At 42.4% G+C, this 12085-nt stretch overlaps 1 protein-coding gene across 1 annotated transcript in view; it reads right to left on the bottom strand.

Moving 5' to 3' along the window:
- The window catches only part of LOC144254682 (E3 ubiquitin-protein ligase TRIM58-like), a 39437-nt gene extending 28141 nt beyond the window's left edge, over nucleotides 1-11296 (bottom strand). The window contains exons 1-2 of the mRNA XM_077798145.1: nucleotides 10384-11296; nucleotides 8113-8208 (exon numbers count right to left, since the gene is read on the bottom strand). Of these exons, the coding sequence (XP_077654271.1) occupies nucleotides 8113-8208; nucleotides 10384-10806 (519 nt within the window). The 5' untranslated portion in view covers nucleotides 10807-11296. The remainder of the gene's footprint in view (nucleotides 1-8112; nucleotides 8209-10383) is intronic.
- Nucleotides 11297-12085: the final 789 nt, after the last annotated feature.

The following is a 12085-nucleotide window of genomic DNA, read 5'->3' as shown; positions in this document are numbered from 1 at the left end:
GGCTCCTGAATTGTGCCCAGACAGACTGCGGCATTTGGTGGCTCGCACAGGGAGCGACTGAGGGAGAGGGATCCAACATGGCGGCCGGCGAGGAAGCAGCGACTCCAACGTCTCCACTTTAACGGGATATGAAAGACTCATCGAAACAGCTGCAGCCTAGCTACGGAGGAACTTCTAGCATAACTTCCTTAAGAGGAGAGCTGCCGTGAACTGGTAGGTTTACTCGAAGTGACAGGTTGCCCCAGAGAAGTGGATCTTGGAAGGCCACGCGGGCACAGAGGTCTAGTCCCCCAACCATCAGCCGCTCCGGCAGGCGGCTCCCCCTGGAGGCCTAGCTCTCGCCCTGGGAGAAGCGGCCCCACCCGCCCGCTTCCTAACCTGGCGGCCACAGCTACTCAGCGATAAAGGTGCCCACGTGGCGGGTGCAGAAGTTAAGTCCTGCAGACGCCAGCCACCTTTGCAACCCCCGGGAACCCTGAGTGGCTTGGCCCGCCCCGCCCGAACCGGCAGTCCTCCGCCATATGGGCTCCCCCGGGAGGCCTAGCTCTCGCCCTGGGAGAAGCGGCCCCACCCGCCCGCTTCCTAACCAGGCGGCCACAGCTACTCAGCGATAAAGGTGCCCACGTGGCGGGTGCAGAAGTTAAGTCCTGCAGACGCCAGCCGCCTTTGCAACCCGCGGGAACCCTGAGCGGCTTAGCCCGCCCCGCCCGAACCGGCGGGTGCAGAAGTTAAGTCCTGCAGACGCCAACCACCTTTGCAACCCGCGGGATCCCTGGGCGGCTTGGCCCGCCCCGCCCGAACCGGCAGTCCTCCACCATCCGGGCTCCCCCGGGAGGCCTAGCTCTCGCTCCGGGAGCAGCCCCCTGCAAGCTAGACGAACCTTTGACCCATCGGGAGGTTAGGCCCAGCAACCTGCGGAGTGATAGAGGTGCCCCTCGTGCCTGCTGGGTAGGCGGACCCTTGACCGACCAGCAGAGCAGACCTAGGGCCTGCCAGCGTGGTAGACGGATCACACCAATTGGAGGAGGATCACAGCCACTACATGCCCTGCAAGGGTGATTATTCAACTATACAAGAGCAATATAAATAAATAGAGGGAAAATTTCAAAACACAACAGTTTCACCAAGCAGAAAGAAACGCCAGCAGTATGAAAAGACAAGGAAAGAAAGGACCACAGGCAATGCAGGTCAACTCAACTTTAGAAGAGGTAATAGGTGCAACAGATGGAATGTCAGATAGAGAGATCAGGATATACATGCTTCAGATGATCTGGAGTCTCAAGGAAGACATGAGACAGCAAAATCAGATAATGAAAGATCACATTGACAAACAAATCCAGGAAGTAAAAGATCAATTTCACAGGGAGATAGAGGAAATAAAAAACAAACAAATAGAAATACTAGAATTGCAGGAAAAAATAAACCAACTTAAAAACTCAATTGAGAATACTACCAGCAGAGTAGATCACTTAGAAGAGAGAACATCAGACAATGAAGACAAAGTATTTCAACTGGAAAAGAACATAGACAGCTCAGCAAGTCTGCTAAGAAACCATGAACAGAACATCCAAGAAATATGGGACAATATCAAAAGACCAAATTTAAGAGTCATTGGGATACAGGAAGGCACAGAGCTCCAAACCAGAGGAATACACAGCCTATTCAATGAAATAATACGAGAAAACTTCCCAGACTTGAAGAATGAGACAGAATCCCAAATCCTAGAAGCCTACAGGACGCCGAATGTACAAAACCATAAGAGATCCACACCTAGACACATTATAGTGAAGATGTCCAACATACAGAATAAGGAAAGAATTTTAAAAGCTACAAGGGAAAGGAAGCAGATTACATTTAGGGGTAAACCAATCAGGATAACAGCTGATCTCTCAACACAGACTCTGAAAGCTAGAAGATCCTGGAATAACATATTTCAAACACTGAAAGAAAATGGGTTCCAACCAAGAATCGTGTATCCGGCAAAATTAAGCTTCAGGTTAGAAGATGAAATTAAAACCTTCCATGATAAACAAAAGTTAAACGAATTCGCAGCTAGAAAACCATCTCTTCAAAAAATCCTTGGCAAAACATTGCAGGAAGAGGAAATGGAAAATAACATTGAAAACCAACAATGGGAGGTAGGACAGTAAAGGGGGGAAAGTAGTCAAAGAGGATAACAAATCAGGTTTAGTAACATCAACAAACAAATATGGATAGAAGTACAAACCATATCTCAATAATAACCCTAAATGTCAATGGCTTAAACTCACCAATTAAGAGACACAGGCTAGTAGAATGGATCAAAAAACAAGACCCAACAATATGCTGTCTACAGGAGACGCATCTGATAGAAAAAGATATCCATAGACTGAAGGTGAAAGGTTGGGAAAAATCATACCACTCATATGGACAGCGGAAACAAGCAGGCGTGTCCATACTCATATCTAATAAAATAGATTTCAAGCCAAAGCTAATCAAAAGGGATAAAGAAGGACACTTCATACTGCTCAAGGGAACCATAAACCAACAAGACATAACAATCATAAATATATATGCCCCAAATAATGGTGCAGCGGTGTTCATCAAGCAAACTCTTCTCAAGTTCAAGAGTCTGATAGACCACCATACAATCATCATGGGAGACTTCAACACACCTCTCTCACCACTGGACAGATCTTCCAAACAAAAGTTAAACAAGGAAACTATAGAACTCAACAACACAATTAATAACCTAGACTTTATTGACATATATAGACTTTACCACCCAACATCAAGTAGTTACACTTTTTTTTCAGCAGCACATGGAACCTTCTCAAAAATAGACCATATATTATGTCACAGGGCAACTCTTAGACAATATAAAGGGGTAGAGATAATACCATGCATCTTATCTGATCATAATGGAATGAAACTGAAAATCAATGATAAAATAAGAAAGGAAAAATCAAGCATCACTTGGAGAATGAACAACAGGTTGCTGAGTGACATATGGGTTATTGAAGACATCAAGGAGGAAATTAAAAAATTCCTAGAGTTAAATGAAAACACGGACACAACATATCGGAATCTATGGGACACATTGAAAGCAGTCCTAAGAGGAAAATTCATTGCTTGGAGTTCATTCCTCAAAAAAAGAAAAAACCAACAAATAAATGATCTCATACTTCATCTCAAAATCCTAGAAAAAGAGGAGCAAAACAACAGCAAAAGAAGTAGAAGGCAAGAAATAATCAAAATCAGAGCTGAAATTAATGAAATTGAAACAAAAGAAACAATTGAAAAAATTGACAAAACTAAAAGCTGGTTCTTTGAAAAAATAAATAAAATTGACAGACCCTTAGCCATGCTAACGAAGAGAAGAAGAGAGAGAACCCAGATTACTAGCATATGGGATGAAAAAGGCAATATCACAACAGACACTTCAGAAATACAGAAGATAATCAGAAATTACTTTGAATCCTTATACTCCAATAAAATAGAAGATAGTGAAGGCATAGATAAATTCCTTAAGTCTTACGATCTGCCCAGATTGAACCAGGAGGATATAGACAACCTAAACAGACCAATAACAATAGAAGAAATAGAAGAAACCATCAAAAGACTACCAACTAAGAAAAGCCCAGGACCGGATGGGTATACAGCAGAGTTTTACAAAACCTTTAAAGAGGAACTAACACCAATACTTTTCAAGCTATTTCAGGAAATAGAAAAAGAGGGAGAACTTCCAAATTCATTCTACGAGGCCAACATCACCCTGATTCCGAAACCAGACAAAGACACTTCAAAGAAAGAAAACTACAGACCAATATCTCTAATGAACCTTGACGCAAAAATTCTCAATAAAATTCTGGCGAACCGGATTCAAATACATATCAAAAAAATTATACACCATGATCAAGTAGGATTCATCCATGGGATGCAAGGCTGGTTCAATATACGGAAATCAATAAATGTTATCCACCACATCAATAGACTAAAAAATAAGAACCATATGATAGTCTCGATAGACGCAGAAAAAGCATTCGACAAAGTACAGCATCCCTTTATGTTCAAAACTCTAGAAAAATTAGGGATAACAGGATCATACCTCAACATTGTAAAAGCAATCTATGATAAGCCACAGGCCAGCATCATTCTGAATGGAGAAAAATTGAAGGCATTCCCTCTAAGATCTGGTACAAGACAGGGATGCCCTCTCTCACCACTTCTGTTCAACATAGTCCTCGAAACACTGGCAAGAGCAATTAGACAGACGAAAGAAATTAAAGGGATAAAAATTGGAAAAGAAGAACTTAAATTATCACTATTTGCAGATGATATGATTCTATACCTAGCAGACCCAAAAGGGTCTACAGAGAAGCTATTAGAGCTAATAAATGAATTCAGCAAAGTGGCAGGATATAAAATCAACACGCATAAATCAAAGGCATTCCTGTATATCAGCGACAAATCCTCTGAAACGGAAATGAGGACAACTACTCCATTCACAATATCCCCCCAAAAAATAAAATACTTGGGAATCAACCTAACAAAAGAGGTGAAAGATTTATACAATGAAAATTACAAAACCCTAAAGAAAGACATAGAAGAAGACCTTAGAAGATGGAAAAATATACCCTGCTCATGGATAGGCAGATCCAACATCATCAAAATGGCGATATTACCAAAAGTTCTCTATAAGTTCAATGCAATGCCAATCAAAATCCCAGCTGCATTTCTTGTAGAAATAGATAAAAGAATCATGAAATTCATATGGAAAAATAAAAGACCCAGAATAGCAAAAACAATACTAAGCAGGAAGTGTGAATCAGGCGGTATAGCGATACCAGACTTCAAACTATACTACAGAGCAATAGTAACGAAAACAGCATGGTACTGGTACCAAAACAGGCGGGTGGACCAATGGTATAGAATAGAGGACACAGTAACCAATCCACAAAACTACAACTATCTTATATTTGATAAAGGGGCTAAAAGCATGCAATGGAGGAAGGATAGCATCTTCAACAAATGGTGCTGGGAAAACTGGAAATCCATTTGCATCAAAATGAATCTGAATCCCTATCTCTCGCCTTGCACAAAAGTTAACTCAAAATGGATCAAGGAGCTTGATATTAAATCAGAGACACGGCATCTGATAGAAGAAAAAGTTGGTTATGATCTACATACTGTGGGAGCAGGCTCCAAATTCCTCAATAGGACACCCATAGCGCAAGAGTTAACAACTAGAATCAACAAATGGGACTTACTCAAACTAAAAAGTTTTTTCTCAGCAAAAGAAACAATAAGAGAGATAAACAGGGAGCCTACATCCTGGGAACAAATCTTTACTCCACACACTTCAGATAGAGCCCTAATAACCAGAATATATAAAGAACTCAAAAAATTAGACAATAAGACAACAAGTAACCCAATCAATAAATGGGCAAAGGACCTGAACAGACACTTCTCAGAAGAGGACATACAATCAATCAATAAGTACATGAAAAAATGCTCACCATCGCTAGCAGTCAGAGAAATGCAAATCAAAACTACCCTAAGATACCATCTCACTCCAGTAAGATTGGCAGCCATTAGGAAGTCAAACAACAATAAGTGCTGGAGAGGATGTGGGGAAAAGGGCACTCTTGTTCATTGCTGGTGGGACTGCAAATTGGTGCAGCCAATTTGGAAAGCAGTATGGAGATTTCTTGGAAAGCTGGGAATGGAACCACCATTTGACCCAGCTATTCCCCTTCTCGGTCTATTCCCTAAAGACCTAATAAGAGCATGCTACAGGGACACTGCTACATCGATGTTCATAGCAGCACAATTCACGATAGCAAGATTGTGGAATCAGCCTAGATGCCCTTCAATAGATGAATGGATTAAAAAAATGTGGCATTTATACACAATGGAGTATTACTCTGCATTTAAAAATGACAAAATCATAGAATTTGGAGGGAAATGGATGGCATTAGAGCAGATTATGCTAAGTGAAGCTAGTCAATCTTTAAAAAACAAATACCAAATGACTCCTCTGATATAAGGGGAGGAAACAAGGACAGGGTAGGGACGAGGAGCTTGAGACGAAGATTTTCATTAACAGGGTTGAGAGGTGGGAGGGAAAGGAAACCAGAAGGGGAATCGCATGGAAATGGAAGGCGATCCTCAGGGTTATACAAAATGACATATAAGAGGAAAGGAGGGGTAAGACAAGATAATTCAAATGGAAGAAGTGATTTACAGTAGAAGGGGTAGAGAGAGAAAAGGGGAGGGGAGGGGAGGGGAGGGGGGATAGTAGAGAATAATATAGACAGCAGAATACATCAGACACTAGAAAGGCAATATGTCAATCAATGGAAGGGTAACTGATGTGATGCAGCAATCTGTATACGGGATAAAATTGGGAGTTCATAACTCATTTGAATCAAACTGTGAAATATGATGTATGAGGAACTATGTAATGTTTTGAACGACCAACAATAATAAAAAAAAAAAAAAGAAATTCACAGGAGAAAGCAAGCTTCAGAAGAAGTAGGTTTCTGAATCCTAGGCAATTTCAAAGCAAGAAAAAAAAAATTGTCATACATTTAATGTGTTTAAATTCATTTATTTATGCATTCATAATGATACCAAAACCACACACACACAAATAATTTCTCAGCAATGGTGGTTGCTAAGGTGTGAAGAAGCAAATTCATCATTCTAAAACTTTATATAAAGAAAAATAATTATGCATTTATCTTGACTTTTCTTTGTGAACTAAACTATTAGATAGTAGATGAAAAGTTCCTTTTTATAGATATAAATGAAGAAAAATTATACAATTTGAAATTTTGCAAACCCAAATCATACTGCAAATTCTATCCATAAATCTAGCTAGAAAAGTCTGTAAGGCAAACTTAGATTCTTCAACAATTAAATTGGAGAGAGAGATCAAGCAAGAAATTAAAACCTATAGATCAAAATAGACATGAGAGATATACCAACCAATTATTAGAAGTTAATTACTTTTGTAACCTGATTCCAAAGAAAAAGAAAAAACAGACTGAAAACTTTAAGTCATAAAAAAATGGAAATGTGAACACTAAATTGAAGTTTTAATATTTTAAGAAAGTGTTATTACTATTTTAGCATAATAATGATCCTATGGAATAGAATTGAGTCCTTAATTCTAAGAAACTGAAATGCTATGTTACCTGGAATTTGTTTCAAAGTATCAGAAACTGTAAGTAGGTCAGAAAAAAAAATAAGACCAGTTTGTCATGAATTAATCATTGCTGAAGCTGGGTTTGGATGATAATGATTTATTATACTGTTAAGCTATTTTCCCTAATTTTATCTATTTTTAATTCTTCATAATAAAATGTTAGAAAAGAAAAAAAAAATATATCTGATCATGTTGTATACTGTGCTCTGTACATAATATACCCATCCACCCATGCACTATATGTGGTTCACAGCCTTGACACTTTGGCAGGTTTGACCTACAATTCACTGTTGAGGGGTGCAGTTGCTGCTCTGGGCACTGTAGGGAGCCGAGCAACTTTCCAGCCTCTGCCATGAATGGCAGCAGCAAACGTGGTGACCCAAAGCCTCTCCAGCTGTGGAAAGGAGAAGAGGGCTTAACTTTACCTATAATAGACATAGCAATAGGAGAAGATAAGGTTCACAGCCACTGTGTGTAAATGAAATGTAGGAGAAAAACAAGGGGGGAGGGGCTGCAGAAAGAGGGGACCCTGGATGGATGACCCAAGGAGGCTGAAGGCTCCAATTCCCTCCCTGTATAGATGGTCCCTGGGAACTGCACCACATCTGTCACCAAGCCTGTGGCATTCACTATTTAACTGTCCGACAAATACAGTTTGACACTCCAGTAGCAGGTGGTGGCACCCACCCAAGCAGTGAGTTTCACAGTAAGATCAAGAGAGTAAAGCTATTTATAATCTGGATAGGGTCCTGCCGACAGAGGTAAAAACAAAAATGAACAATGTCATTTGGGGTCTGGGACAATTCAGGATGGCCATGAGATGTTTCCATAGAGCGCCTAAGTAAATGGCAAGCTCGCTGGAGAATGGAGACTCAGGAAGAGGGTGCTGCCTGCAGCTCCCAAGGCCCAACGCCCCCTACCTTCCACTGCACGGTCTTCCTCCCCATGTTGGCTTCCTGTATCAGGGCCTCCTCCATCTCCTTTCTCACCAGCTCTAGTGCCATCTGCAGCTTCACCTGTGTGGAGAAGACTGTGAGCACCTGCAGGATCAACTGGAAAACTCCCTAGAACGCAGGTGGACACCTTCACTGGTAACTCAGTTAATACCAGATGCAAAGATTCATCTAAAATCGTGCTCCTTGCATCATTACAATAGTAAAACTACAATGACTGAAATGTAAAAATGAGTAGCAAAACATTTTACATCAACACAATAGGAAACTTAATGACAAGAAATAGAATTACAGTGTCAAATAAGTACATTTTATAACAGTGCCAATTTTGAAAAAAATGCTTATAATGAATATGTAAAAACAATAGATGGAGGGAAATGAAGACATCATTAGGTGAAATGTCATCTATTGATGCTAGGTTGAAGAGTGATACAATTTCTTATTAAATACGATGAGAAAAGTATTTGATATTAGTACTATAAGTAATGATATTTCACCAAAAATAAATCTTGTTGGTTAAAATATGTTAAATGAAGTCAGATGCGGTGGTGCATGCCCATAATCTCAGCAAGTTGGAGGGTGAGGCAGGAGGATCTCAAGTTCAAGGTCAGCCTCAGCAACTTGTGAGACCCTATCTCAAAAAAAAAAAAAAAAAGTCTGAGGATGTGGCTCAGTGGTAAAGCCCCAGGGTTCAATCCTTGGTGTCAATAAATAAATAAATAAATAAATAAAATACTTTAGGTGAAAAACACAATATTCTGTACTTCTTAAAAGGAGTAAAAGAAGTATATAAAAAAGCCTGCCAAACAATTAAACAAACAAAAACCCAGAAATTAGATCTCTGTTCAATGATAAGACCCTTCCAAGAAGCAAATACATGCCTTTTTTTTAAACAGGAAGCACCCCTAAAGACACATATAGAAATATGTTTTTAGTAGAAAATAATACAAATTCTACCTCCAAACTTATTCAATAAATCTTACATATATATCTTTCACTTTAAAATATTATAATACTCTATATAAAGTACACATAAAGTAACGTTAGAATTCATGGTGGCATCAGAATAAAAAGAGGCATATGTTTGGTGTTTGCAAGGAATAGAGCCATTCTCACTTGTAAACAGAAGAAAGCTCTCTGGGACCGAAGACACTGAACAAAAGCAAGGAGGTGAAAGAAGAGCATGTTTGGGGACAAGAGTGACTAGGCTAATTTTGCTGGGTCCCATGTTTGGCTTGGATAAGAGCAGAAGGAAGGGAACTTCAGAACCTAGAAAGTCGTGATTGACAAGCCAAAGAGTTTGGATGGTACTTATTTTTTTATTTAGTTGACTACTGAAAACAGAGAATGTCTTTAGCGATATCACAGCAGCCATGTTCTGTATGGTACCTTGGGGATTTAGACAGGCAGGAGCATACTTGACTTTTCAGGTAGGCTAGAGAACGCCTAGTACCTGTAATTTGCAGAGGATAACAGAAATCAAGAGGAAAAATCAAAATTTCCAAGATTGTCCAGATGAATGTTGACTGGTGAATACCCCAGTCCTTAACTTAAAACAAACAAATAGAATAAATAAATGAATGCTTTAAGAAAGCTGGTGCTTGGAACTTATTCCAGTGTCACGGAGTGCTTTGGCTAACTGTGCCAGTAGATTAAAAAGACAGCTTTGACCTCTTCTGTGATAGCAGCTGTTCCAGATGCCGGGACAGGCACGTGTTTAGAGTATGTCCCAGGACCCGAGGGCACCTGTGGGAAGACACCTGGGCAGAGTCCCTCGGAGCGCTCTTGGGGTCAAGCACCTCCTCAGGGGAATGCTCAAGTCCTCAGTTCCCAGACCTTCGTGTGGAGTCGAGTGACTCCCTACTTTAGGGGACCCAGACAGTCCAGTCACGAGCAGACGCTATTCCTCAGCCAGAGAGTGGCCTTGGTGCCCGTGTTAAGGGACCTAGACAGACACCAGGCAAATGCCGCGCCCTAGGAATCCCGTCAGTGGAAGCGAGTACGACACAGGTGCAAGGCTGTCTCACTGCACAGCCCGCCGGCTCGGGATCGGGAAGAAAAAGACCGGCTTGAAAGCCAGGGATCGAGGGTCCTGCGCTCGCTCGGCAGTCGGTCCCGCGCTGCCTAGCCGGAGCCGAGGCAGGACGACCCGGCGGGCCGGGCGCTCCGTGCCCCGTGCCTTCCGCCTGACACGAGCGGCCCGCGGCCCAGCTCGGCACCCCGGGCTCCCGCGCTCACCTGGTAGCTCCTGGCGGCCTCCCGCAGCGGCGCCGTGCGGTGGCCCTGGTGCTCGGGCGTGGTGTCGCAGAGCCAGCACAGGAGTGCCTGGTCCTCCTCGCAGAAGCGGCTCAGGTCCTCGCCGTGCCGCGCGCACTGGCGCGCCCCCGCGGGCTCCGCGCCCATCCCGAGCTGCCGCACGCTGTCCACCAGGCTGGCCAGCTGCTGGTTGGGCCGAAAGTTCTCGGGCCTGAAGGGGCCGCGGCACTGAGGACAGGCGTACACGTCGCCCTGCGAGCTCTCCGACTTCTCGCAGAACTCCGAGATGCACCGGAGGCAGAAGCTGTGGCCGCAGTCCACGCTGATGGGGTCCTGCAGGAAATCCAGGCACACGGAGCACCGGGCCTCCTCCCGGAACCGCTCCCCGGGCGTCCAGGAGGCCATGGTACTGGCCTCGCCTGGCCGCGTGGCTGCCGCTGCCCCGCGGCGCCGGTTATCTCCTCTGTCGCCTGGAACCAAGAGAAGGGCTCATGGCCAGGATGGGTTATCGCTGGCTGGGGTTCAAGAGTCTTAATTAACCACTTCTGCTGATGATTTACAACTCAGACACCGTCAACCACAGGGGTAAAATTGACATTCAAGTAATCCTCACCTCCTAGGAAGCTGAGCTCTTTCTCTCTTCCTCACTCTTCCTTCCAGAGAACATTTTTATTTCAGTTCTTTGATGTACTGCAACATTTAAGTCATCTGAAAGGGAGACATTATGGAGATTTGACTACTTATCTCAAAAGTTCAAAAGTTCAAAGTTTAACAAAATTTTACAAAGTAAGGGCTGGGGTTGTGGCTCAGAGGTAGAGCGCTCTCCTAGCATGCAGGAAGCACTGGGTTCGATCCTCGGCACCACATAAAATAAAATAAAGATATTGTGTCCACCTATAATTAAAAAAATAAACATTTTTTTAAAAAAACAAACAAAAAAACCCCAAAACAATAACAACAACAACAAAAAAAGAAAGTAACCTGAAGTGCATCGATGAAAGGGATTAGCTGTTTGTAGCCAGGTTCTGTGGTCTTCATGATATTCCAGGTGAACTCAACAAGGTGGCACATATTTGTCTAAGGGTGAGCCCAGCTGAACTTTTCTCTCCAGGCTGTGCACCTTCCCAGTGGAGCAGCTACTAATGTTTCCAGGGTCAGGAGATTTGAATAACTGAGCTCCTTCCTCTCCTTATTGCTGATCCACTCCATGGTCTTCCTATAGCAAAGTCATTATTTAAATCTTTTTCTTTATATAGTATGCTCATTTTTCTTAATCTTCTTTCCACCAACTTTAGTTTTTCTATCTTCTGTGAATTATCTAATGATAAAGAAATGAAACCATTGAAGAGGAGATACCTGAATAGATGCACATAATGATGATAGGTCTACAGCCCAGCAACAATTCTGAAGGTTTAAAAAATATGGCACTGGGACTGAGGTTGTACAATGGTAGAGCGCATGCCTAGCACGTGGGATGCACTGGGTTCCAACATCACATAAAAAATAAATATTTTAAAAAATAATGTGGCACCCATCTGCTGACAGCCAGTATGGACTGGTGTGTTATAATTGGGGCAACGCATACACTGGAAGTGAGAAAGAGGTCATCCAAGGTATTATTTGGAAGGCACATTTCCCACCACCATCAGTGCATCTATGGGAGGGGGGAGACTGAGACAGGAGC

Source organism: Urocitellus parryii, chromosome 1, assembly GCF_045843805.1.
Source record: "Urocitellus parryii isolate mUroPar1 chromosome 1, mUroPar1.hap1, whole genome shotgun sequence".
Taxonomy (NCBI): Eukaryota; Metazoa; Chordata; class Mammalia; order Rodentia; family Sciuridae; genus Urocitellus; species Urocitellus parryii.
This window is presented reverse-complemented; position numbering and strand designations above follow the sequence as displayed.